Genomic DNA, 23224 nt, shown 5'->3' on the forward strand with positions numbered 1-23224 from the left:
GACACCCTGCTGCGGTGTCCCCCGCTGGGCGGGGACCCTGGTGGCCCTGCTCAGGTGCCCCCCCGTCCCTGTGTTCACGCAATGGAAGCTGTGAGCTCTGCTCCCCTTGATAAGGCTGTTTGTAGATACCTCAGCGGTCCCTTTTGGCTGCAAACCCTACGTCAGGGGATATTTGGTGACATCGGTACTTGGGGACACTTCAGGGCAAGGTCAGACATCCCCTGGCAATAGCCTAGGGGTGGAAAAAGCCCTTAAACACCTGCGGAATGGGGCCAAGCCTCACCAGGAGCAGCTCGGAGACCCAGAGCGTGATCTGGAGTCACTTCGTTTATATCTGGAGTCACTTCATTTATATCTGGAGTCGCTTGGTTTATATCCTTGGGGAAACTCCGTGTTTCAGCCTGGCCTCCCCAGCCCAGCATCCCCGGTGGCTCTCGGTGCAGGCCCAGAAAAAAAAATAAAATAAAATAAAAAGAAAAACGAAAGCCTTTGAGAGCTATTTTTTTGCGAGTGCTATTTTAAACCGCGGCCTCTGAGCTTTCCCACACGCCCGCCGACACGGCTGCGCTCGGCTCGCCTGCCGGGCCCGACCAAATTCTCGTTTGGCCGCCCTGCGCATGCTGCAGAACCCCACAGGGTTGCACTTCTCCAGCCACTTCCCTCACCGCAGCCCCACGCGGGACCGAGCCATGCAGGGCACGCACCGTGCATCCCAGCGGGAGAGCTGGAATTGAAGACAGGAGCTGTGGGATGGCGCCCCGGGCTTTACACCACGCCAGAGCGGGGTGCTGGCCCCACGGGACGGGGGGCGCGGCTCCCCCCTGAGCCCCCAGCCTTGGCTGCAGGGAGGGAGGCAGCGCTGGCGGGGTGTTTGCAAGGGCAGAGCGCGCAGCCCGGGTGCTGGGGAGATAAAAATAGCGAGCGCAGCTCCGCAGCCCGCTGCGTGGAGCCGAGGCAGCGCTCGCCAGGCTGGTTTCCTATGGAAACGCCGCCGCCGTCCCTGCCTGCGCCTGCCTGGGGCAGCTTCGGATGCTCCCTCGCACATGGATGCTCCCGCAGGCAGCAAGGAGGGAGCTGAGGCCGCAGTTTCCCTCCGCGGGGACGTTGCCAGGATCCGGCCCTCTCCCCGCTGCCGCTCGCCTGGAGCTCGAGGCCTCCACGCCGCCGGCTCGGAGACCTCGTGGGGTGCCCTGCGCGCCCCGAGCCCCTCGCGTGGGGTCCACCAGCGGGACGAATCCCCTCCTCGGCCCCCGTACCCCTGCGCGAGACAAAGGCACTTTGCAGAAGAAGGGGCCGTGTCGCCGAGGGTCCCTGCCCGAGCGGCGCTGAGGCACAGGTACGTGCTCCGGATCCTTCTTTCGTCTCGTCCTGGCTCCGAGGGGTGCCTGGGGGGGGGGGGGGGGGGGGGGGGGGTTGGAGCAGCGGGGGCTGGAGGCAGCCCCCGGGGCTTCCAGCTGCCTGCACCCCAAAAACTCCCCTGCCCCCCAAAAACTCCCCTGCACCGGCAGGGCTGGAAGTTGCTGAGAGAAGCGGGGGCAAAAATCCCCTCTTGTATCTGACGCCCGGAATTCTTCCTGCTCAAGGGAACTTTCCCATTTTATCATTTTATCCTTTTGTTTTTATTTTTGTTTTATTTTCTTTTTAATTTTTAATTTTTTTATTGCTCTGGCCCCCAGTAAAAGAGTAAATACCTCCACCCCCCCACCCCCCCCACCCCCAGAGCTGTGGCTGACCCCGGCAGGGGGGGGGGTGGGGGGGAACCTGGGGGGCGCAGCGCTGCGCTCGGAGCCTCGGCACCACCCGGGGGGGGGGGGGGCGCCCCCGGCCGGGGCCTCCCGTAGCCACGGGGACCCCCCCCCTCTCGCCACTCCCCCCCCGCTCCTCCGGGAGCCGCGGGGGGGGGGGGGGGGGGGGGGGGGGGCCGGGCGCGGAGGGGAAGGGGTTAAGCGGCAGGGCCCCGGCGGAACCGGGCAGCGCCGTTAAAATCCCGGCGGCGGGGAGCGGCTGCGGGCAGAGCGCGGCGGCTGCCGCCGGGCCGCATCCCTCCCGCATCCCTCCCGCATCCCTCCCGCATCCTCCATCCCGGCCCCGAGCTCTGCCCGGCGCTGGGCATGGCGTGGCCCCGGGGGGCCGAGCCGCAGCCGGTGCCCGGCGTCCCCCCCCCCCCCCCCCGCCCCGGCCCCGCGGGCGGCGAGCGCATGGAGGGGGGGCGGCAGCGGACGGGGAGGCTGCTGCGAGCAGGTAGGGGCGGGCTGGGGGGGGGTGAGAAGGAAAAGGTGTGTGTGGGGGGGAAGGTTTGGGGGGTCCGGGGTTTGGGGGGGTCGGGGGTTTGGGGTCGGGATTTTGCGCTGCGGGGCTGGGAGGAAGGGGTTAACCCCCCCCCCCCCCAATTTAAAAAAAAAAAAAAAATCGTCAAAAAAGCATAAAGCGCAACAAATGAACTCGGGGAGGGGGGGGCGCTGTGCTCTCCCCCCCCCCCCCAGTGCTGGTGGGAACCCCCCCCCCCCCCCCCCCCGCAGCGACCTCCTGGGGTCCCCGGGGAGATGCGCTCTGCGGGTGCGTGGAAGTTGTGGGGGGCTCGGGGGGGTCCCCGCGGGCCCCAGGCGCTCTGCAGGAGCTGGGGGCGCTTCTCGCCTGCGCAGGGGGCGTCCTGCTGCTGGGGCGAGGGGCTCCTGGCCCCCCAAGACGCGGGGGGCAGGCGGGGAGATGCTCTCCTCCTCCCCAGACTTTGTGCAGAAGCGTCCTCGGCAGGGGAAGCTGGCAGATGGTGATCCTTTCCAACCAGCCTCCCCTGTTCGTTTTCTTCCTCCGGCATCCGCGCTGGCAACTTATTGGAATATTTTAATATAAAGTTAGAAAAAAAAAATAACAACAACAAAAAAAAGAAACCAAAAACGTGCGTGCATGGAAAAGCAGGAGGCGATTGGAAAGCGCGTGAAGGTTACCTTGAGCTGAGGGTTACAGGCGCCCGTCCCTGCCTCCCAGAAAAGCAGAATTAAATAAAGTTTCTCAGCAATTTGGAGCTGGGGAGCACGCTCCGGTAATGGGGTCCGGCCCTGGGGTGCCCCCCTGGACCCCCCCATTCGCACCCTGCCATGCCGTGACCTCCTGGGGCAGGGTGTGCTGGGTTACCCCTGCTGCTGGAGAGGTGGTGGGCACGGGGCTGGCCCTTTTGTGTCCAGCACCAAAAAGCATTTTTCTTGTCCCAGAAACAAAAACCTCGTCCTTAGCAGAGCCCCCCCTAGGCAGAGACTCTAACCCCAGCCCAGGCAGCATGGGGAGCAGGGGCTGACCCTCTCCATCATGGTCCCGGGCATTTTGGGGGGACCTAGGGGGCTAGGAATTGAAGCCACGGAGTAACTCGGTGTAGCGGGAGCTGCTGGATATATGCACAGGAGCAGAGAGCGCGGCATAATTTGGCCAAGTGCAGCCGAACGAAGGCAGCCCCAGATGCAGTGCAACATTTTGGCACCGCACGCTGGCGTTCGCTTAATTTTTAAATATATTCCCTCCTGCCTTGCTGCTTTGCCGTTCTGGGCTGTGCTGCTGGTGCGTTGCAGAGCAGCAGGAGGGATTTTTCCTCCCGTTTCTGTCCTTGATGTTCTCCCCAGCGCTGTGGGCTGCAGAGATGGTGGCTCTGCCATGAGGGGGTTTCTAAGGCGAGCTGAAATATGTGGGGTCTGCAGCGGCGGTGGGAGCTGGGGGGAGCCAGCAGCCGTGCAACGCCTCCACCCCGCGGGGACAAGTCACTGTCCCCTGACCTGCCACCCGCTCCCAGCCCCGTCCCCTCTGCCGGGCTCCCGGAGCCTGCAGCGTTCAGGGAAAATGCAGATTTCTTCCCAAACTGTGCCTCCAGCCCCCATGCAGCGGGATGTGAGAGTGATGGGTGTGCAGAAAAAGAAATAACTCAGCCCCTCGGGAGTGGAGGCTTTGAAACGAGGGCTGCAAGAGCTAATCTTTCTCGCTGTATTAATTCGAGCAGGCTGCAGAAGGCATTGTCTGCTGCTTGAGGAGCTGGTTTTTTTAATTGCCCCAGCGATGTGAATAATCCCAGATTACCGAGGGCTGAGCAAAGGCCCCGCAGCAGAGACCTGGAGGAGCAGAGCGTGGGCTTCACGGGCAAATTGGGACTGTCTGCCCCCCGCAGGGGATGCTGGCGGGGATTAACCAGGGACCAGCTACGCGGGGCCCTCCGGCAGCACCCACGGGCGGTGTTTTGGGGCTGAGGCACCTCTGGGGGGGACACACACCTGCCAGCCCTGCACGGTGACCCCATGGACCTGGCCGTGAGCTTGGTGGGATTTAGGCTGATCTATGCACCACGAGGGGTGGTCCTGGTGGTGCTGCTAGCAGGGGGCACCTGGGTCACCGTCTGAGGTTTTTCCTGGGGGGTCTGGCTTTGTCACCTGGTGTCGTCATCTCATCATCGTCCCTAAACCTCAGCACAAAGGTCTGGCTGCAGGATCCCTTCCTGATCACCAAGCACAAGCGAGAAAACCCCCAGCACTGCGGCTCCCTGGGGGGTGATGGGCCCGGGGTCTGTGGGCACCTGTGGCGGCACCTTGGGGCCGCTCTGCTGCTGCAGCACTGCATCGAGGCCGGCCCCTGTACCCCAAATCCCGTCCCCCGGGGCGAGCAGCGTGGCTAGGGGTGGAGGTGGCCCTGGGGATGCTTCGCTGCCCGGGATGCAGCCGGTCTCACGAGGGCAGAGGCACCAGCAAAGGCGGCCACTGCCGAGCGCTCGTCCCCTCCGGTGCGTGTCTTGGCTCACCAAGGCACATTGAAAACCGTAACTGGATTTTGCAGGCTGGGCATAAAAGACCTAGCACATAATGCGTATTAAAACTCATTAGGTTAAGCCAATTTCCAAATGCAGTGCCATTTGAATGAAGTTAAATCACCTTTTTTTCACAGGGCTTGAGTGTCGAAAGGGTGCCAGGGGCGAGGATGGCTGCTGCTTTTTTTTTTTTTTTTTTTTTTTTTTTTTGTGGTTTTGGGGACTGAAAGAAGGGGGAGGGAGGGAGCACAGACCGAGAGCAGCGATTCACGTGGCCGAGATGGAGGCGACCTCTCCAAAACGCTGGTGGGTGCTGTGGGCAGCACCAGCCCGGCCCTGTCTGCATCCAGGAAAACTGTAAGAAAAATGTGCAGATCAGCGAGGTGGTTGCAGGCGACTGAGGCACGGAGATCCCGTTCTGGCCTCGCAAGGGAAAAACATGGCAATAATGGCAAAATTGAGGTTTGGCAGCTTTGCACGGGGGTGATGCTGATGCTGGGCCCAGGGTGCTCAGGGAGGGATGCTCCTTCCCCGAACCCACTCGGGTGTTGTGAAAGGAAACCCAAGAGCTCATTTGGAGCATCCCACCCCACAGTCCCACATCCCAGTCCCCACATCCTCACCCTGCCCGGAGCTCTGGCACGCACGGCTGTTCTCCCACTCCGCCTTCGGCATCGTGGCGTGTGCTTTTTAAATGATTCACGGCTTAAAACATTTGTCTTTACGAGGTGCTTTCCCACTTGCAAGGGGAATTCATCGTACAGGAGGACGCAACGGGCTTTGATGTAATTGCGTGCAGAGGAACGGAGCCAGGCAAAAACCCAACCTTGGCTGCTCCGCTCAGGCCATGGCAAAGCAAACAAGCAGGGAAGCAAAGGAACCTCCGAGCCGCTCGGTGTGGGGCTGTTTTGAGTCCCTGCCTGTGCCCTGCCCCACAGAAAACCCTGCCAGCCCCTGGGGACCAGCATCCCCTGCATGGGGCTCGGGGCGTTCGGGGGAATTTGCAACCCCAGCTGGAAACGAGGCTGGCGCACGGCGGGGTTTCAGCGCAGGGTAGGAGGCTGTGCAATTAGCACGGCACTGTTTCGGGGATCTCGAGGCCTTTTGCAAATGTTAATCAAGCCGTTCTGGGCACGGTGTGCCTGCGGAGGAGAGGAGCTGCAATATGGGTTGCCTCCCAAGCTCGGAGCTTCGTGCCCAGCCGGGCTTGTGGCACAATTTCCCCTCGCCTCGGTCAAGTGCTGAGGTGGTCGGTAAATCTCCTCCGGAGCAGTTAGAAACTGATTCCTGCCCGTGAGCAATACAGTCAGCTGCCCAATTTCAGCTCTAAACCTCCATCGATTCCCAGCCAGGAGGAAGATTTGCAAACCTTCAAACGTGTTTGGAAATCCTGCAAAAAAAAATAATAAAATAAATCTATCAGCAGACGGCCAAATCCTGCTCTGGATTTACAAATCAGGGCGATACATCCCAGATAGCTTTTCCCTTTGCATATTTCGGGGTCTTGGCCCACAGAAGGGGCTGCAGAGCCCACTCAGGCTGACCCCAAGCCCCATGTTGTGCTCATGGGGCAGAGCCACCGACCACGGCAGCGCTCCGTGGCTGCGCCGTGCACACACAGAAACCTTCCCTGTGCCCCCCTCCTGGCAGGGGCCTGTGCAGGCACATTTATCAGCAGGATTAAGGCAGGGAGCAGCTGAATTCATCAGGTTTGCTTCGGTCTGAAGGCAGCCGCCTGCTCGGTGCGCCCAGCTTGCCCCCGGCAGAGGCAGTTTTGGGTGCTGGGTGCCGCAGGAAGAAGCACCCACGGGTGCTGCGACCCATCGGCGTGGCAGCAGCAGGGCTGCAGGAACCTCGGCTGTTACCAGCCCCGTTCCGCTCAGCTTCCTTCCCAGCAGCAACGTTATTTAAATTCAGCCGAACACATCTCATTTTCTGCTCCTGGTTTGCAGAGCAGGACGAGCGTACGCCGCACGGGGAGCGCGGGCGGTGGCGGATTCCCCGGGGAGCTCGCGTTGCCCCACTCCTGCCGGGGCACCGAGGGGCACGACGTCCCCGTGCTGAGAAGCCACGAGGTCCCCCCACCCGGCTGGGGGCTTCTGGGGGACACCAGCTCCAGGGACCTGCTCTGGGTCCTGCTCCCCATGTGGGACCGTGCCGCGTGGGTGAGTTGGTGCCTGCGTCACCGGGCACGTCGCCCTGCCCTACCTGCCAGCCTCGTCCCTCGCTATTTTAAAGCCCTATTCTTTCCCCGTCCCGCTGATAAGAAATGCTAATGACGTGATGAAATTGGATAGTTCAATCGCCTGCTCCTCCTAATGGAACTCTTGTGTTCGTTAATTTGCTGTTTTTAATGGGCTGATTGTTCTCCGGTGCTGGGGGAGCCACGTGAGCACTCGAGCGCGTTTTGCAGTGGTCAGATGTGAGGTGGTGCTTGAAGGCAACTGAACCTTGGTGCTCAATAATTGCAGAGCAATTTGGAGATAAGGCCCAGATGTATAATTTATCGGCGCTCCGTCCACCCCGGTCACGAGCAGCCGCGGAGCACTGCGGGGCCCCGTGCCTCCCCCCCAAGGCACCGGCTGCGCGTGGGGAAGGAGCTGTGGGACCGGGGGGATCCCTGCAGCGGGACGGGAGCAGGGCACGGGGTGCTGCCAAGCCAGGATCCACGCTCCCAAGACTTCCCGAAGGTTTCAGCTCTGGCAGGAGCACGAGGGTGGAGGTAGGTGAGGATCCAGCCCCCCACTCTGCTGCTGCTCCCCAGGCTGGATCCGTCCCCTGGCACCCCGGAGCAGCAGGGGCTGGGGGCTGCTGGGCGCTGCGGAAAACAAATTGGTGAGGGCTGGGGGATAAATAGCCTGTGGTGGTGCTGCTGCCTGTCCCCAGCCCAGGGTGGGTGTAAGAACGGGCTTGTTACGGGCTGCTGGCCCCCAGCCGTGTCCCAAGCCCCCGCCGAGGCAGGATGCGGCCCCGTTGCTGGCTCCGTTGGCCGCGCTCGCTGTTTGTAAAGCCCGGCCAGCAAGGGAGCAGTGAGAGGAGCGCATTATCTCCTCCAGACAATTAGCGGAGGCATTAATGGAATATATGCAAATGTGCAGTAATTGACCTGCGACTCCGCAGTTCATGATGGAGAAGGATGAGCTCCAGATGGCTTAATGAGAGCGACTGAAGCCCCTTCTCTCTGCGTGGTGCTGCCTCGCCATCGCCCGGCACAGCCGAGACAGGGCTGGGGGAGGCAGGCGGCAGCGGGGACAGGGATGGGGACATAGGGACCAGGACAGGGACGGGGACGGAGGTGCCTGCTGATGCAGAAGCCTGATAACAAGTAGTCTCCTTGCTCAGCTGCTACTCCGAGTTTACTCAGCCTTTACTTACTGGGGCTGGGGAGGGGTTGGTCTGTGGGGACCCCCAGGGGGCACCCCCCAGAAAGCGGGTTGTTTGGGGGCTGCACAAAATTCACCCAAGAGGTGATTGAATAACTGCTCCGGGAGCCCAAATTAAAATATTTATGTATAATTCATGCCATATGTTCCGCCAATATTTTTTATTTAATCAACTGAAGACAGATGGCAGGAACATAGAGGCCATTAAACTAATGGCACTTTGTCTTCCCATTTATTTTTGTCTCCTTTCCGAAAATAAGACGAGCAAGTGACAGGCAGCAGGGCTGTGGGATGGCGGCCACAGGTCGCGGGAACGCTGGCGGTGACATTTCCCGTGGTGACATTCCCCATGGTGACACCAGGCTTGGCTCTCCCCTGGCCTCTCCATGGCACGGTGGCTTGGGGTGGGCACAGCAGGAGGATGCTGCGGGTGCCCCTGTCCCCAGGGAAGCTGCAGCATCGCTGGTGTAGCCCTGGGAAGGGGGCAAAATCACAACCCCACGTGCCCTGAGCCTTCCTGCAGCTCTCCCCTAGCACCCACTCTGTGACTAACCCCAGCACTGCTGTCCCCAGCCCTGGATGCTGGTGGCTGTCACCGATGTCACCGCGCTGCCAGCTCCCTCGTGCCCCCGGCGTCCCTGCAGGAGAGGGTGGCTGGAGCTGCGCCTCTCCGCTGGGCAACTCCGGTATCAGGATCCGGCCCCGGCGATGGGGAGGTGGGTTTCCACAGGGTCCTCTAACAAGTGCCTTTCTCTTTGGCTTGCAGGTGGAGTTTTCTTGCCCTGGGACCGAAATGAACGGGGCTGCGCTAGGCAAAGGGCCCCAGCCGGCATCGCGGGGCCGGAGACGCGCCCGGGGGCTTCTCACTCCTCGCCCGGAGAGCCGACAGCGCCGCTGCCCCTAGAGATGCTGCCCCCAGCCGCCGAGCAGGGCTGCACCCACTGATCGGTCCCAAACCAGCCCCGACACCCCATGATCCCCCCCGCTGCCACGGCCTGGGGGGCTCGGCCGGGAGGGGAATAAAGCGGAGCCGCCCCCAGCGCGCCCCTTTGGGATCCCGCAGCGGAGGAGAGCAGCTCCCTGGCTCCCGCCCCGGGGAGGGATGAAGACGCCATGGCCAAATTCCTGGTGAAATTCCAGCGGTATTTTCGGCGGAGACCCGTGCGCTTCTTCACGCTGCTGGCCCTCTACCTGGCGGCCGGCAGCCTGGTTTTCCTGCACGCCGGCTTCACGGGGGAGCCCCGGGTGGCGGGCAGCCCACGCGGCCCCGCGGCGGGCGAGGGGCAGGAGCTGCCCTACCTGGGGGTGATGCAGCTGAGCCGCGGCTTCCCGGGGGCAGTGGGGGGCCGGCGGCGAGGGCCCTGGTTCAAAAGCACCGCCAAGGAGCCGGCCGAGAGGAGCAAAGCGGGCGACTACGGCGCGGCGCGGAGCCGCGTGCTCAAGGGCAGGAGCGGCCGCGAGAAGGACGAGGACAGAGGTAAGGGCTGGCGGCGGGCGTGGGGCAAGCCTGGAGCTCCAGAGCCTTGGTCCCCGAGGTGTTTCGGGCGTGCATCCCCTTGGTGAGATGATTCTGAGTGCACGCTGCCAATAGACGTGTCGGTATGTGCTTATAAGCTGTGTGCATGGCATGATGAAATGTTTTCTGCCCACATCCTGGGGTCTTGCGCACCCCAGGGTGCGCGCACACTGTTTTGGAGACCCCCGGTGCAGAGGATGATGCTCTCCCTCTCTCCCCCCTCCCCAAATACCAGTTGTCCACCTCCATTTTTCCATTTCCTCCCACCTGCACACCGTCACCCTCCGGGGCCGTGCCTCGCTGTGACGGTGACATGCACTTTCGGGGCTGCCAGACGGGGAGATGCTGCCGGCGAGGACGGCTCTGGCCGCTCGGCCCCCAGCAGCCGGCGTCCTTTGGAAGCTCAGCAGCAGTCCCCTCGGCCCCAGGGGACGTCCGAGCCCGGAGGTGTGCGGGCTGCGTGCGCCCTGCTCTGCGTGCGGGCAGGGCTCGGCCTCTTGGGCCAGGAGCTCCCTGCCCGCAGTGGGAGTGGGAGCGTTATTAATGAACACGGATAAGCGAATGCAGTAGTTCGCATTGATTTTTAAAATATCATCTATTTATCCTGAAGGCAGCTCTGTGCAGAGCTCACCGAGAATCTGCATGGCCCTAAGCTGTCTGCGGGGGCTTTTCCAAGGCAGCCCGGCTCGTGCACCAGGCACCCGCTGCTGTCCCAGCCGCTGTCCCAATGCTCCTGCAGCTGGCACCCACGGGTGGCAGAGCGAGCACCCTGCAAACCCCACCAAAACGCAGGGTAAAGCCTTCACCATGCCTCTGTGCTAGGGGTTTGGCAGGCAGCAGCCCCCAGCGTGCTCACAGCCCCCGAGCCCCCTCTCCGGCAGCTCCGTGCCCCCACGGCGAAGCAGTAGCTCGCCTCCTCAGCCGAGCGCGAGAGCTGCTGCGATGTGCTGTCGGTAATAATGTGGGCTGGGGAGAAGCAGCAACACAGCCTGCTCCAGCACGGTGCACCCGTGACAGCGGCGTAATGGATTGCCTCGGTATTTAGGGCGATTATCCATGGCGGGGAGCACCGAGCGAAGGCAGGAATGGAGCGGTGACTACCGGCGAGGTGCCCACGTGCCACCGGGCTCTCCTCTGCCCTGCTGGTGCTGGCGTCCTGCCCTGAGCCCCACGGGAGGTGCTGTGGGTGCTGCAGAGCATGAGAGTGCTGGTGGCTGTGATGCACGTGCCCGGGATGCCCTGGTGCTCCATGTGTTCCTGCTGCCCACGGTGTCCCCATGTCCCTGCCATCCTGCTTGTCCTGTTTGCTCGAGCACTTTCATGTTTCTGGCTGCCCACATGGGAGCCAGGCAAGGCTGTCGTGAGTGTCCGGGTCTTGGGGCTTTTAACGGGGAGGAATATTCACTTCAGGCACTTTCTGGTGCTAAAATGAGACAAGGAGGGGTTCCCCGTGGATGACATTTCCACCCTGGTGCTCCCATCCCGTCGTGCACGGAGGGGCCGTGGGAGCCCGTCTCCGTGACATGTGTGGCCGCTCTGCCCCATTGATGTGAAGTGACACTTGGCGAGGCTTCACCAGCTGGTGAAAGGAGCAGAAAGGAGCCGTCAGCGACCCTAAAAAAAAAAAAAAAAGGCAGTGCTCCTGTCCCTGGCCATACACGCCCTGTCCTCCACCACCAGCCTCTGTCCAAGCAATCCCATGCTGGCCACGGGGGTCGGGGCAGCTGCGGAGCAGGAAGGAGCAGAGGAATTGGGCAGCTCCAGACGTCCCCAAACCCCCACCTCACCTCCTTGTCCTGCCCCGAGGCACCCTTCCTGCAACCACTGCCATCGCTGCCCGCCTTTTGCCATGCTCACGTCTGCCAGGCTGCAGGACGAGGAGCTCTGGGCTCGTCTCGGTGTACCTGGGTGGGTCCTCACCCATCGCCCGAGCTTTCCCGACGGCAGGCACCGTCTGTACTGGTGCCGTGCGAGTGGTTTGGGGGAAAACATCTGCAAACGAGCTTCGCGGCGCTGGGGAACGGCTCAGCGCTTTGATCAGCCAGCTGGAAAATCAAGGGCAGGTATTTGTTTCGAGCGTCGCCCTGCAGCACGGCCCCGAGAAAACGCCTCGGTTCTGCCTTTAACGGGCTAAACGGCACGGGGGGCTAAACGGGCAGGGGAGGAGAGAAGACAGACAGACAGACAGAGGTGCTGCCTCCAGACAGACACACGGTGCCTGCCAAACTGTGTCCCTGGCTGTGTGCTCCGTGTGCTGCAGGCTGGATTTGGCCTCGTGCGTCCCCGGGAACGTGTCCGGGACCACCGGGGTCTGCGTGCACCCAGCGGGCTCCAAGGCTCCGCGGGGTCCCAGGGGAGCTGCGTGCTGGAGCAGGTCGGCCTCACAGCTGCCTCCTCGTCCCCGTAGTGTCCTCGCCTCTCCCTAATTATTCCAGTTGCCTTCCTAATAAGTTGCAGCACGCATATGTCAAGAGCGATGGCTTGGACGTAATGCACATCAGTCGGCGGCTCGGCGGAAATTGCTGGAGTAATCCCGCACCGGTTAGATCTGTCACGGGCAAAAGTAGCTGACCTGCCGAAACCTGCTCAGCGCCGCGGAAATGCCAAGTTACGCCGAGGGTAATTGAGAGCAGTGAGGGATGGCTGCCTGGTGGCGGCAGTTATCGGGCACGGCGCTCTCCGTCCTCCTCCACCCGAAGGGCAGGCTGGTGGGGAGCCGCGGGGGGGGTACAGGGCAGTGGGTTTGGTGCAGAGCCCCCCAGCAGGTGCAGAACGCGAGCAGGAGGTGGGAAGTGTTATCCCACGGGGTGTTTCGGTAGTGAGGTGCCCGGTGTGGAGGTGCAGAGGTGGAAGAAGAGGTGCTTGGTGGGGCGGCACAGCTGGATGGGTGCTCTGCGTTGGGGTCTGGTGGCTTCTCCTTTCAACACCCACACAACCATCGCCTCGTAGCGATGCATCTGTCCCACGGAAAATCAGAGCAGGGTGCTAACGGAGGCACCTGATGAAGGAGCCTCATGGGGATGGGGACGCACTGGCGGTGCCGTCCCGTCCCTAATATGAGCCCACCAAGGCAAAGAGGAGCGGCAGGGGGAAGGACTGCAGCCGAGGACGTGGCTGTGCGCTCTCAGGTTATTGGCAAAGGGTGCATTTGTCAAATACAGGATTTCCTTGGAACTATTTGTTCAGCTCTGTTCCCTGTCCACCGGCATCTCCGTTTGCTCCCAGCGCAGGCGTCCATCAGCCTTTGCTTTGCCGAGCGTTGGCACTGGGCAAACACCGTCTGCAGCGGGGTCTGGGGCAGGGAATGAGCTCCTGGCCGGAGAAAATTCGGTTTATTTTTCCATCCCAGCTCCCGCCGTGTGCCTGGTGGGGCAGAGTTAAGGGCATCTTTTATTTTACCACTTCTCACCCCGTGATTCTTGTCTCATTTTGGAGCCGCTTTGCTGAGTTTGAAGCAGGAGGACGGGAGGAAGACCACAGAGGAGAGGACCGAGGCCAGGGCTGCTGGTGGTGAAAAGGCTTCGGTTTTGGGGTTTCTGCAGGGAAAAGAGAGAAAATCCTCGGTGCACAGCCACAGCACCTTTTCTACCCATATCAGTTGTGTCTCGGCTTTCAGCACCTGTACTGGACGGCTCGCGGTGTTTGCAGGGGGCACTGTGCCCACCACAAGGGAGGGTCTCATGCAAAAAAGCAGGGGGCTCAGCTCAGCAGCCCGATTTAGGACAAAATTAGGCAGGTGCAGGGTGGGAGGGCGGCCTGCTCCCAGTGCTCGGTGCCTCTCCGACATCCTGTTGGCCTGTCCACGTCCACATCACCCTGGGGACTCCCCTGGTTCCTCCCTGTCCCCCTCCTGCCCCGAGATGCTGGGGCGCTGCAGCCCGTCCTCATCAGAAGCATGGATAATAATAATAACGATAATGATAATGGTAATGATAAAGATAATAATAATAGATAATAGATAAAAATAAAAAATGAAATTAAAAAATAAAAATAAAAAATGAAGATAAAAATAATTAGCCACAGGCTCCGGGCTCGGCCCCGGTGGGCTCTGACCCCCATTTCTCACCCCCCAGCGAAATACATCGGCTGCTACGTGGACAGCACGCGGCGGCGGACGCTGCGCGGCGTGTCCTTCTTGGACTACAAGAAGATGACAGTCTTCCGTTGCCAGGACAACTGCGCCGAGCGGTAGGGTGGTGGGCGAGCACCGCGCCTCCTCCAGCAGCCCCACACATCGGGGTTGTTCTGCTCCCGCGGCTCCCTGCCCCTCTCCTCTTCCTCCCCCCTTTCTTTTCTGCTGATGTGTGTAATTTTGCTTTATTTTTATTTTTATTTTTATTTTATTTTATTTTTATTTTATTTTTATTGTATTTTATTTTTATTTTATTTTTATTTTATTTTTATTTATTTTTATTTTATTTTATTTCATTTCATTCTAATTTATTCTATTTTTTTATTTATTCTACTCTACTCTACTCTATTCTATTCTATTTTTATTTGAGAAACCCCACTTATCTCCCCAGGAAAAAGGGGCAGGGGGCTCCCCTCCGTGCCATTCTCCCACGGGGTAGGGGGTGCAGGGCTCGGATTTGGCACCTGTGGCCGTGCCGGGGGGGGGGGGGGGGGGGGGGGAGCCAAACTCCATCCTCACCAAACACCAGCCCCAGAGCTCTCCAAGCACATCCGTGGGCAGCAGACCCACGCTGATTTCCCCCCCCCCACCCCCCCAAGGGAATTTCCTGCAGCTTCCCCCATTCCCCAGCGTCACAGAGGGGATGTCCCGGTGGGATCTGCCTCCCGTGAGGACACCCCCCCCCCCCCCCAGGCTACAAAGGGCCACCACCGGTGGCCGTGTCCCCATCCCCGGGCTCACCCCCCCCCGGTGCCATCTCCTGCCCCGTGTCCCCGCGTGGTGCTGAGCCCCTCTCTTCCCCCCCCCCACCCACCCAGGGGCTACCTCTACGCGGGGCTGGAGTTCGGCGCCGAGTGCTACTGCGGCCACAAGGTGCAGGCGCCCAACGCCAGCGAGCCCGAGTGCAACATGCCGTGCAAGGGCGAGCGCAGCAGCACCTGCGGCGGGGCCAACCGCCTCTCCATCTACCGCCTGGAGCTGGCCCAGGAGTCCGCCCGCCGCTGTGAGTCCGCGGTCCCCGAAAATGGGGACACGGCCCCTCGGGACCTCGCCGACCCCACCAGCAGGGTCGTGGCACCGCTGGAGCAGTGATGCCGTTGGGGGTCGTAAGGATTTGGGAGCACAGTTAGATATTAATAGATGAGGGGTTGATCTCTGGCGTTTGTGGATCTCCCCCCAAATCTACATTCCTCTCCCCTTCGCCTCTCAGCCTGCTGTTGGGTGGATGGGGGGGGGGGGGCTCATTAGCAGGTGTTTAATTGTCAAAGGGCTGCAGCGGCTGCCCACATTGCGACCTCAGGGAAGATCCATGTAGGGCCAGGCCGTTCTGGTTGTTTTTCCTCTCCAAACATCTCCCAGAGGCAAGCTATTAAAAAAAACAATTAGAAAAACGCTAACGAACTGTACCCAAACCATCTCACACACCACCCCCCCCCGGCAGACGGCAGCGCGGTGTTTCGGGGCTGCTTCCGCCGGCCGGACAACGTCTCCATCGCCCTGCCCGCCAGCCAGCCCATGCCCAACATGTCCGTGGACAAGTGCGTGGACTTCTGCACCGAGAAGGTACCGGGTTGGGGGGGAGGGTGGGGGGGGGGGGGCTGCGCCCGCGTCCAGCACATTTGGGGCTGATTTAGTATAATTGGGATGCGTACGGATTGGATTTACTGCCCCGCTCCCGGGGCTCACCAAAGGCAGCGGGAAGGAGGTTTCCCTCCCACCCTAATGCTTCGCCTGAGACCAGCAGGGATGCGGGAGGGGAAGGCTGGTCCCCGTTTTGCACCAAATCTGCTCAAAGTGACAGTCTCAGCGCGGAGCAGCTCATCCAGCGTGGGCACCGCACTGCCGAGGCACGCAGTGGGATGTCCGGCCCTGCCAGGCTGGGAGTGGGCATGGCTGAATTTAATTTATCCATTAAAAATTAGGTGAATTATCCAGGCAGAGGATGAGAAAGCCCCACAGGTGAGGACCTCCCTTTGCAGCAGGGAAATAAACTGTCCCTGCTTAAATCGCCGCGAGCGGCACCGTGGAATGGGGACAAATCCGGATACTTTGGGTGCATGCAACCAGCTGTGGGTGCCAACACCCAGGGAGCACCCAAAGCACCCCGGTGCTGTGCACGGGGCGGGGGGGAGGAAGGTGGCAGGGGCGGCTCTGCCCGTGTGTCCATCCCCGCAGGAGTACCCGCTGTCGGCGCTGGCCGGCACCGCCTGCCTCTGCGGCTTCCCCACCACGCTCTTCACCCTGCACGAGCGCGAGGACGAGCAGCTCTGCGCCCAGAGGTGCCCTGGCGAGGAGTTTGAGAGCTGCGGCACCGCCGAGTTCCTGCTGGTCTACCAGACCCAGGTGCAAGGTGAGGGTTCGGGTGGTTTCGGGGGGCTCGGGGCAGCCCCTGCTTCCCGGCCCCTCCGCGCGGGCGCCCGGCTCCTGCCGCCCCGCGGGCAGCCTGCGTCGCTCTTCTTCCATTAGAAACCACCGTTTATTTTGATTTCCCGGGAAATAAATCCTCCCCTGAACAAACAGCTTTAATTACTGCTTAACTCCGACGCAGGAGACAGCAGTTTGCCATCTGCCTCCAGCAGGATCCCTCCTTGCTCGCGCTTTTTTCTCCTTGGCACCGGCGGCAGCCCGCGAGCTGCGGCGTGCGGCCGGCAGGTGAACCCGCCGGGACTTCACAGCCACAAGGGGTGGGGAAAAAAAGGGGAAAAAAGCCACAAGCAGGCAGAGAACCCCCCGGGAGGGCTCCTGTCCCGTGCATCTCACAGCTGGTGGGGCACGGGATGGAAATGGAAGCGTGATGTTGGCTGGCACGGGGGGGGGAGATGCTTGGGGAGGGCTCTCGTGGGGCTTTTCTCTGGCTGCCCAGAGGGCTTCTTTATCAGAGATAAAATTAAGAAGGTCCAAAACTCGGCTCGTTTTGTCTCAGGATGGCTTGTTCTCATTCCTGACATGGTTACTGTTTTTGTGGCCATGCTGGAAACACTTTTGCGGTCACTGACATCAAAAGCAGCAGCGCTGCGTGGATAACGCGCCCTCATTACCCACTCTCCTAATTAATAGGCACGCAGCTGGTGATGGCACGGCACCCCCTTTCCTCGTCTGAGGTCTCTTTGGGCTGCTCCTGTGTGCCCTGGGCAGGGTACAAGGGTACTTTTCCCCGTCATCACCGCCTCACACCCTGCCCTAGCATTTCCTGGGGATACCTGCAATGATCCGAGACATCCCCATGGCACAAGCAAGCAGCCCCTGCCCGAAATCCTCAAGCGGCCCGGTGCTGTGACCCATTAGCCCTGCCAAAACAAGCCCTGCCCCCCCAGCATCACTCTCCCCCGCCCCGTTTTCTCCTTGCAGACAACCGCTGCATGGACAGGAGGTTCCTGCCCACCCGCTCCAAGCAGCTCGTGGCCCTGGCCAGCTTCCCCGGGGCCGGCAACACGTGGGCACGGCACCTGATCGAGCTCGCCACCGGCTTCTACACCGGCAGCTACTACTTCGACGGGTCGCTCTACAACAAGGGTGAGCTGAGCAAGGGGCCGGGTACCTCTGGTGCTGCCCCGTGCCTGTCCTGGGGAGCGGTGGTTTGGGCAGACATAGCCTCCTGTGCTGTGTTTTAGCCTTTGCAAAGAGAGCAGTCTGGGGCAGAACTGATATTTCTGCCTTGTGTCAGTGTTTTTCAACCCGTGGTGGGTGCTGAAATTTTTTAGAGGAGGAATCAAAGTGGCAAAAGAGGCAAGGCCTTTTTTACCACGAAAAAGGCTGGGTTCTGAGCAGTTTTTCCTGGGAAATGCTAGGGAAAACTGTTCTGGTCTTAGCTACAAAGTCCCCTTCTTCCAACCCCCCTGACCCATTCCCACCTTAGAGAAAACCCAGGAATAAACCAGCACGCAGAGGCAGCCTGAGGAGGAAGGAGCCGTGGCATCCGTCCGTCCCTGCTGGGCCCCGGGCAGGGAGGAAAACCCCGGGAGCTGCCCTGCTGCCGCTGCCCAGCGGAGCCACCCCGAAACGCCTGGGAGCACGAGCTGGGATCCAAAGCAATGCCACGGCTGTCCCCAAGCACTTCCCTGTAGCTGCCTGGGGGTGGCTCTGCGTGGCTCCGGCCATCCCGGCTGGCAGCCAAAAATAGTGATGTGCCAGGGTGCTCAGGAACACCGACATCCATATTCACGGGTGTCAGCGGTGCAGAAAGTGCTGAGGAGCTCAGGGGTGGACGGAGGAGGGAGCTGGTCTCAGCTGCAGCATTGTTCACACGTGGCGAGTTGATGCACGTACCCCTTAGATCTGCATCTGGCCCGGGAAAAGGCCAGGGACGGAGTCGGTCTGAAAACAAATGGTCTTGGTTCCCCTAATCCCACGCGAGTGCTGCGGCTCGGGGTGGGCGCAGCGAGCAGGAGGTGCTCGGTCGGGCACCAGCACCCTGAGCTCCCTCCTTGGGCACGAGGGTTGGGTGGGATTCGTCCTCTGCCCCTGTGGCATCTCCTAGGGACGCTTCTGCTCCCATCGCTGCACCCACGATGGGGCCCAGCCCCGAGGATAAATTTCAAAAGAAAAAAAATCCCAAGGCAGGCACGAAGCTGTTTCAGGCAGAAGCCAGCTCCTCCTGATAACCCACACTGTTACAATGGGGGGGAGGAGGGAGAAACACCAGTTCCCTCATTTTATAGTTTTATCCATATATTTGCCAGCGTGAGCGCACACATGAAGAGCCTCTGCTGCCTTGTGGGGTGGCTTCTTAATTCCCTTAATTCCCTTCTTAATTTACTGGGAGAGCTCAAAGGCTGTGGCCAGGGCGAGGATATAACACCACGCTATTCCTTCTTGCGTGTCTCCTCCATCCCGGCAGGGTTCAAGGGCGAGCGGGACCACTGGCGCAGCGGGAGGACCATCTGCATCAAAACCCACGAGAGCGGCCAGAAGGAGATCGAGTCCTTCGACTCGGCCATCCTGCTCATCCGCAACCCCTACAAGGCGCTGATGGCCGAGTTCAACCGCAAGTACGGGGGGCACATCGGCTTCGCCGCTCACGCCCACTGGAAGGGCAAAGGTAGGGGATGAGCACCAGCAGGACCACAGCGGGTCCTGGCATGGAAAACCCGAGCGGTGCCACCGCCTGGGGTCCAGGTCTGGGCATCTGCAGGGCGAAATTAAACCCGTAACTCATTAAGGCAAAATTATGGGGGCACCGGGTGCTGCGCGGCGCTCACCTGCCGCCGTCCCCCGGCGCCTTCCCTTCGGCCGAGCCCGGCTGCTCGGGGGAAGACACCTTCCCCATGCACAGACAGCTTGTGGAGGCTTGTTAATTATAGCAATTTACAAATTGCTGTTGTGGAATTGACTTCATTGGAAAGAGTTAAAATATTTAGCTTGATTGAACATCTGCTACCCTTAATTCAGAGTTTATTTAAGGGGATCTTTTTTTCCGTTGTTGCGGTTATGTGCCTGGATTTCGTTATTGCCATGTGCTCGCTGCTGGCAAAGGCGTTTTCGGCTGCGGGCTGAGCCCCCTCAGCAGCTCAGCACCCAAAGACCCTGCACCCATCCCCACCCAGGAGCTGTCACCCGCTCCTGCCTCCCGCTGTCACCTCTCCCATCGGGGCCGGCTTCGCCCCCGCCGCAGTGGGGTTCAGGGATTGCTGCTGGCTCTTACCCAAACCAAAGGGGATGCACGTTTTAATGTGCAATTAGCCACCGGGTTAATTGCCAGGTTAATTAACCATCGGAACGATTTGCCTGGAAAGATGGAGATTTGCCATCGGTTGGGGTCCTTTATGGGGTTGGGGTTCGCTGGGAAACGTGCGTGCCACCAGCGCGGGGCCGGAGACCTCGCTGCCCCCAGCACGGAAAAAAAGCCTGCATGTGGACATTCCACTTGTGCCAGGTTTGAAGTTAGTGCTTGGTTATTTTGTTAAATAAATCATCCCAAGGACGAAAGAACAACAAAAAAAGCCTGGGTGATTAAAGGTGGGGTCTGTCACAACATGCGGGGTGCCAGCTCCATGGCCACGATTGCTCCCATCACCGGTCCACGAGCCTAAAGCCCCTGCAGGAGCATCCAGCCTCAGCCCCGCGGGATCCCAGCTCGTTTCCCTCCCTAATTTTGGAGCGATTCAATGATGGAAAATGCTGCGCCTCCCTCCTGCCTCGCCGGGTGCAGGGCGCGGGCAGGTTTTGCCTCCCCCCGGCTGCGGCTCTGCCGCGAGCAGGCAGAGGCTGGAGGCTCGGCGAACCCCGCGTTTTGTTCCGTGCCATTAATTTTACGGCGTCCCTGGAGCCGTTCCAAAGCAAAGTTTTATGTGATATGATTACACAAGGTGAATTGTCCTGTATCTGTTTAATGAAACAGATACCGTGTTTAATGATTCTCCAGGGAATTAAATACAGTTAAGCTATTAATCAGGCATCAGTTTCTTGGGGAGGACAAGACGGAGAGGCAGGTACCCGGAGCTTTTACGCATCGTAAGCACGCTGCCAGGAGAGTCGCTGCCTCTGTTTCATTTTCCTTTTTATCCCCCGATTTTTGCGCGAGGATCAATTAGCCAGGGACCCGGGGGTAACGGTGATTTCACAGCCGTCGATGCCCACACCTGCCTCCCCCGTCCCCGGGGGTGACAACAGCTTGTGATGTCCCCAGAGGCTGAGCCATCGGAGAGGGGCTCTGCAAAGCCCCTCCAGCGGCCGTGCAAGGAGGTGGCTGCTGTGACGGGGGGCACGGGGGACACCCCCTGACTGTCCCCGTGCTCCTTTTGCAGAGTGGCCGGAGTTCGTGGCCAACTACGCGCCGTGGTGGGCCACCCACACCCTGGACTGGCTGCGCTACGGCAGGAAGGTGCTGGTGGTGCACTTCGAGGACCTCAAGCGCGACCTCTTCGCCCAGCTGAAGCGCATGGTGGGGCTGCTGGGCATCGCCGCCTGCGAGGACCGGCTGCTCTGCGTCGAGGGCCAGAAGGACGGCAACTTCAAGCGCTCGGGCCTGAGGAAGCTGGAGTACGACCCCTACACGCCCGAGATGAGGAAGATGATCAGCGGCTACATCAAAACGGTGGACGCGGCTCTGAAGCTCCGGAACCTGTCGGGGGTCCCGGAGGACTACTACCCGAGGTGATGGCACCGACCGGGGGGGGACCTGTCCCTGCCTGGAGAGGAAAGGCTCCTTTTCCTCTGCCTGCTTCCACCCAGTGGGTGGCTTTCTTTTAATTCTCCATCTGCTGCTATTAGCTGTTAATCAACCCCCTGCATGAGAAACGAACGCTCCCCAGCCATCGCTGAGCTTGCTTGGCCGACGCCTCCACGGAGCTGGGCACCAAGGGGCTGCACGGTGCCCTCCCCACCACAACTTGTCCCCGTCCCCGCCATGCAGGCATCCTGCACTTGTCCCCTGCCGTGCCAGACATCGGTCAGGACACTGAGGAGTGGGGAAACGTGGCCAGTGTGGGGCTGAGCAGATCCGTCCTGCTCCCACATCAGCTGCTGCAGCACCCTTAGCAATGCAACCGGTTCTTCGCGCATGTCCCGGGGGAAGGGGGTCACCACGTGGATCCTGCACTGCTTGCGCCATACCCAAAGTGCCCAAAGTGTCCCTGCGGTTTGTGCTGGCTCTGGGGGCTGTCCCCATGTTCCCTGGCCACCCCTGGAAGGCTCCTGCTGGTGGGGATGGAGCCGATCCCAAATGAGGAGGAACGTCCTGATGGCAGGGGACTTGGCACCGTGGGGTGCAGCAGGGCGAGGTGCCCGTGTCCCCTGCTGGGCACCATCCCTGGGCTCTGCAGGGACCCTCCTGGTGCCCCCTGACTGCGGGCACACGTCTGTGGTGCTGGAGATGGGGACGCTGACCCAGGACAGAGGAGCTTGTGAGGCCCTACACATGCACCTTTTCCTCATTCCAGAAGCTCCCAAGGCAGAAGAGCCCCCAGGAAGGTGTCTGGGGGATGGTGAGCGGATGGGTGCAGGGGGGGAACATGTTGAGCTGGGGGGTCTGGGTGGGACCTGGAGCAGGTCCAAGCTGTGACCATGGGCACGATGGAGACCAAGGTGAGCGGGTGGCACGGAGCTGGGCGCGGGGCAAGCGCAGCCTCTGCTCCTGCCCCAGCTGGGCACGGTGTGAGCCCTCCTGTCCTTGGGAAGGGAGGAAACCAAAGGAGCTCCGTGCACACCCGGAAGATGCCATTTGCAAGTCTGGCTCCATGCAGGGCTGCATGTGGCCCTGGACCCTGCCCCTGCCCAGGCTTCGCCCCACACAGGCGCCCTCCTCCCAGCCCCGAGTCCCTCCGGGAGTAGGTGCAAAAGCCATATCTTGTGCGCAGCCTTTTGTACAGTTAGGTCCTTAAGGATTGGCTTGGAACTCTTGATCTTGATAGAAACACATGCACAGGCCGAAATCTATAGACACCTATCAATCTATATTCAAAGAGAGAGAAGAAAACTCCGCTGGCAAAAGGAGAATTTCAATAAATTATATTTTTCTAACGCGCGTGCGGAGCTGACGCCGCCTAAGGGGGCAGGACGGGGTGCCAGGGCTGCGGGGACCCCCCCCACCCCGGCTCCACATTTTTGGGTCTCTGGGCAAAGGGAGCCGCTCGCCCACGAATGTATTTTGTAAGGAGCGTGCTGGTTTTACCTCGTCCTTTGCTGGAGGTCTCCAGGAGCCCGGGCGCGCCCGTCCCGGCAGCGGGCACCATCCGGACCTCGCGCTCCTTGGTCCGCGGCGGCCGCGGGGCTGCCTACCTCTGTCCGAACAAATCCTCAGGTCAACCCGGCTATTAAAGGAGTTTTGTTGCTATCCCGCCTCCCCGTGTCTTTGTGGGCCCCCCCGGGGGTGATGCCTGGTCCCAGCCCCACTCTCGTCAGCATTAATTGCGTTAATGACGTTCCCTCATCCGAACCACTGACAGGCGCCCGGGGCGGCCCCTTCCTGGCAGTTTTATTGCCCCTACAGCATCCTTAAAGGAAGGTTTATTCAGCAGCGTAGTGAGAGCTGATAGATTTACTGCAAACTTTATTTCCATCGCTTCTTATCATTCCTGGGGCTTTATAACAAGAACGGGCTTGGTGGGATTTATTCCTTTTCTCTTGGCCAGCCGCCCTTGTGGCTGGAGTTTCTGAAATACCTTTAGTTTTAGTGGCAGCGACGAAAGCGTGTGTGGGACCTCACTTGCTCTGATGGGCATCGTGTGCAAAGAGGACAACTCTCCCATAACCCCACGGAAATAATTAACCCCCCCCCCCAAGCAATTAATCTATGAGGCAGAACCATTCAGAGGCTCCATCTCATGCAGCAAGCGCTCACTGCTCCTGCTCCCTGGGACTGGCATGCGATAGCAAAGTTTGCATTGCTGCTGGAAAGAGGAGCCAGCTCCTTCCTGCAGCATCTGCACACACAAAGCTCTTGACATTTTCTAACCACCCTGCTCAGCCGTGCCTGCGTT

At 60.6% G+C, this 23224-nt stretch overlaps 1 protein-coding gene across 3 annotated transcripts; it reads left to right on the plus strand.

Moving 5' to 3' along the window:
- The first annotated feature begins 464 nt into the window (after positions 1–464).
- On the plus strand, positions 465–22572 carry WSCD2 (WSC domain containing 2). 3 transcript variants are annotated; one of them, XM_040577113.1, is made up of 9 exons: positions 465–1336; positions 8927–9637; positions 13750–13864; positions 14627–14811; positions 15250–15371; positions 15984–16158; positions 17157–17321; positions 18646–18846; positions 20552–22572. In XM_040577113.1, the coding sequence occupies exons 2-9, from the start codon at positions 9274–9276 to the stop codon at positions 20902–20904; spliced, it is 1680 nt and encodes a 559-aa protein (XP_040433047.1). In that variant the 5' UTR covers positions 465–1336; positions 8927–9273; the 3' UTR covers positions 20905–22572. The 3 variants fall into 3 exon arrangements, with proteins under 3 accessions (XP_040433047.1, XP_040433050.1, XP_040433049.1); XM_040577116.1 differs by lacking the exon at positions 465–1336 and adding an exon at positions 2122–2241; XM_040577115.1 differs by lacking the exon at positions 465–1336 and adding an exon at positions 7192–7499.
- The last annotated feature ends 652 nt before the right edge of the window (positions 22573–23224 follow it).

Source organism: Cygnus olor, chromosome 17 (assembly GCF_009769625.2).
Source record: "Cygnus olor isolate bCygOlo1 chromosome 17, bCygOlo1.pri.v2, whole genome shotgun sequence".
NCBI lineage: Eukaryota > Metazoa > Chordata > Aves > Anseriformes > Anatidae > Cygnus > Cygnus olor.

What these genes read in the sequence shown, in the direction of transcription:
- WSCD2 (XM_040577113.1), top strand. Translation starts at nt 9,274, where the DNA reads ATGGCCAAATTCCTGGTGAAATTCCAGCGGTATTTTCGGCGGAGACCC. An exon ending in CGAGAAGGACGAGGACAGAG is followed by an intron (nt 9,638 to 13,749) that starts GTAAGGGCTGGC and finishes CTCACCCCCCAG; the next exon opens with CGAAATACATCGGCTGCTAC. An exon ending in CGCCCACTGGAAGGGCAAAG is followed by an intron (nt 18,847 to 20,551) that starts GTAGGGGATGAG and finishes CTCCTTTTGCAG; the next exon opens with AGTGGCCGGAGTTCGTGGCC.